Genomic DNA, 2,491 nt, shown 5'->3' with positions numbered 1-2,491 from the left:
AATGTGTGAGTATAAATGTAAATGTAAATATAAATTCTTTTTTTTTTGGAAATGTAACTCCTCTCCCCATGTGACTGTTTATAAATCCTCTGGATGTTTCTAGTTAAACATTTAAGTACTGAATTATAATTTTATTCATTTAATCCATTTAAATAAAAAACTAAATCAGATCAGATTTTCTTTTATCTTCCGTGCAACTTCTCATAGCACAGCGCGCGCGCTACCGGATTCCGGTCAATGTGCATGCAGCAGCGCGCGCTCCGTGAGCAGTGTGTGTGTGTGTGTGTGTGTGTGTGTATCATACCCCGATAAAGACAGCCGGACAGTAGGACCAGAACCGGAAACGGGCTTCTCCACACACACCGCTGCGTCTTCATCTTCATCATCCTCTGCGCGCCCGTGTGTGTGTGTGTGTGTGTGTGTGTGTGTTTAACTCCGTACTTAATCCGTATTGTATCTGTGCTGCTTCAACACAATCATCTTCATCATCATCCTGCACGAGACCAGCTCACGAAAATCTTCACCGGAAATAAAATTAAGAAAAACATTTTGTTTGTTTGTTTTTCTTTAAAAGAAAAAAAAACACTTCATTCAAATAAATATCCAGCTGTTTGTATTTTTTTCTCCAGGGTGAGTTTTTTGTTGTTGTTTTTTTCCGTCTGCTTTTTAGATGAAGAAAAGTTTGAAATTCGGTCAGGACGCTCCGGATGAACAGAGCAGTGCGCGTGAAGCCTCGTGCGTAATAGGAATAAAAATCTAATGAAATAATGAATAAACACTCCCGCTTTTTAATTCCAACTAAATAATTCTCTAAATTATTCTTCCTTCGTTCATTTTCAGCGTGCAGCAACCGGAAGTCCTCTCCTCGCGCTGTGGTGTGCGCGCGGATGAAGTTGCCCGTGTGTGTTTCTCCCGAAACCGGGAGCCTCCGGACTCCAGAAGGTGGGTGGGGCCAAGCAGACAAGACTGACAGCACATACAGCCAATAGAGCTTCAGCAGGAGGAACAGGTGCACGACGGAGGAAAAGTCTCTCCAGCCAATCAGAGAGCAGCTCAGATTATCCTCCAGAAAAAAAAGATTTTTTAAATTCTTCTTCTTCTTTTTCTACTTATTATTATTATTATTATTATTATTATTATTATTACTAAACTGTAATTATCATACATGTATTGAATATATGAAGAGAAATATTTTTATAATTAATTTTATCATTATAATATTTTTATCAGTATAAATAAATCTACTGAATACAAATCATGAAAAATAAAGAAGTGAATAACATTTTAAATATATCTGTGTGTGTGTGTGTGTGTGTGAGAGAGAGAGAGAGTATCAAAGGAGTGTGCGCGCCCCCTAGTGGAGTTAACTATAAATAATGCGCTCAGACACAGAGAGAGAGAGAGAGAGAGAGAGAGAGAGAGAGAGATTGAGATTCTACTATTTACCATGTTAGTGTGTATCGCAGGCGGAAGTACCGCGGGGCACATGTCAAGGTGTCACTGTGACGTCACTGCCTTCCCTTTTAGCGCTAACATCACCTGTCCTTCTGACTTCTGAAGAGTGCAGCTCTATACTGAAAGGCTTAACACTAATCTTATTTTATATCTTTCACACACACACACACACACACACACACACACACACAATTCTATCTGTATAGCACTTTTAACATTTCATACAGGAATAAAGTGACTCAGGATTACATTTTTATGTATATAAATTTCTCACTGAAACAAACAGAATGGTCGAGTGTTCTAACCTGGATCTTTATCTATTTTATTTAACTGAGATATATAACAGTTTTCTACTAACAGTGCGTTAACTGTCATGTGATAATGGGTTATATATATATACAGTATTTACAGTGTAATGTGTGTGTGTCTGTGTGTGTGTGTGTGTAAATGAGTTGTGTGTCTGTGTGTGTGTGTGTGTAAATGAGTTGTGTGTCTGTGTGTGTGTGTGTGTAAATGAGTTGTGTGTGTGTGTGTGTGTTGTGTAAATGAGTTGTGTGTGTGTGTGTGTGTGTAAATGAGTTGTGTGTGTGTGTGTTGTGTAAATGAGTTGTGTGTGTGTGTGTGTGTGTAAATGAGTTGTGTGTGTGTGTGTGTTGTGTAAATGAGTTGTGTGTGTGTGTAAATGAGTTGTGTGTGTGTGTGTGTGTGTGTGTAAATGAGTTGTGTGTGTGTGTGTGTTGTGTAAATGAGTTGTGTGTGTGTGTGTAAATGAGTTGTGTGTGTGTGTGTGTAAATGAGTTGTGTGTCTGTGTGTGTGTGTGTGTAAATGAGTTGTGTGTCTGTGTGTGTGTGTGTGTAAATGAGTTGTGTGTGTGTGTGTGTAAATGAGTTGTGTGTCTGTGTGTGTGTTGTGTAAATGAGTTGTGTGTGTGTGTGTGTGTAAATGAGTTGTGTGTCTGTGTGTGTGTGTGTAAATGAGTTGTGTGTGTGTGTGTGTTGTGTAAATGAGTTGTGTGTGTGTGTGTAAATGAGTTGT

General features: G+C 38.8%; 1 protein-coding gene across 2 annotated transcripts in view; it reads right to left on the bottom strand.

Moving 5' to 3' along the window:
• The window catches only part of si:dkey-215k6.1 (transmembrane protein 132D), a 220,081-nt gene extending 219,142 nt beyond the window's left edge, over window positions 1-939 (bottom strand). Inside the window, exon 1 of one of the 2 annotated variants that reach the window (XM_058375280.1) lies at window positions 305-939. In XM_058375280.1, coding sequence (XP_058231263.1) covers window positions 305-386 — 82 coding nt within the window. In that variant the 5' untranslated portion in view covers window positions 387-939. The remainder of the gene's footprint in view (window positions 1-304) is intronic. The other variant, XM_058375281.1, reaches the window with a different exon arrangement.
• Window positions 940-2,491: the final 1,552 nt, after the last annotated feature.

This window comes from Hemibagrus wyckioides, linkage group LG22, assembly GCF_019097595.1.
Source record: "Hemibagrus wyckioides isolate EC202008001 linkage group LG22, SWU_Hwy_1.0, whole genome shotgun sequence".
In the NCBI taxonomy this organism is placed as follows: Eukaryota; Metazoa; Chordata; class Actinopteri; order Siluriformes; family Bagridae; genus Hemibagrus; species Hemibagrus wyckioides.
The sequence above is the reverse complement of the archived record's forward strand: the minus strand, read 5'-3'. Positions and strand labels throughout refer to the sequence as shown.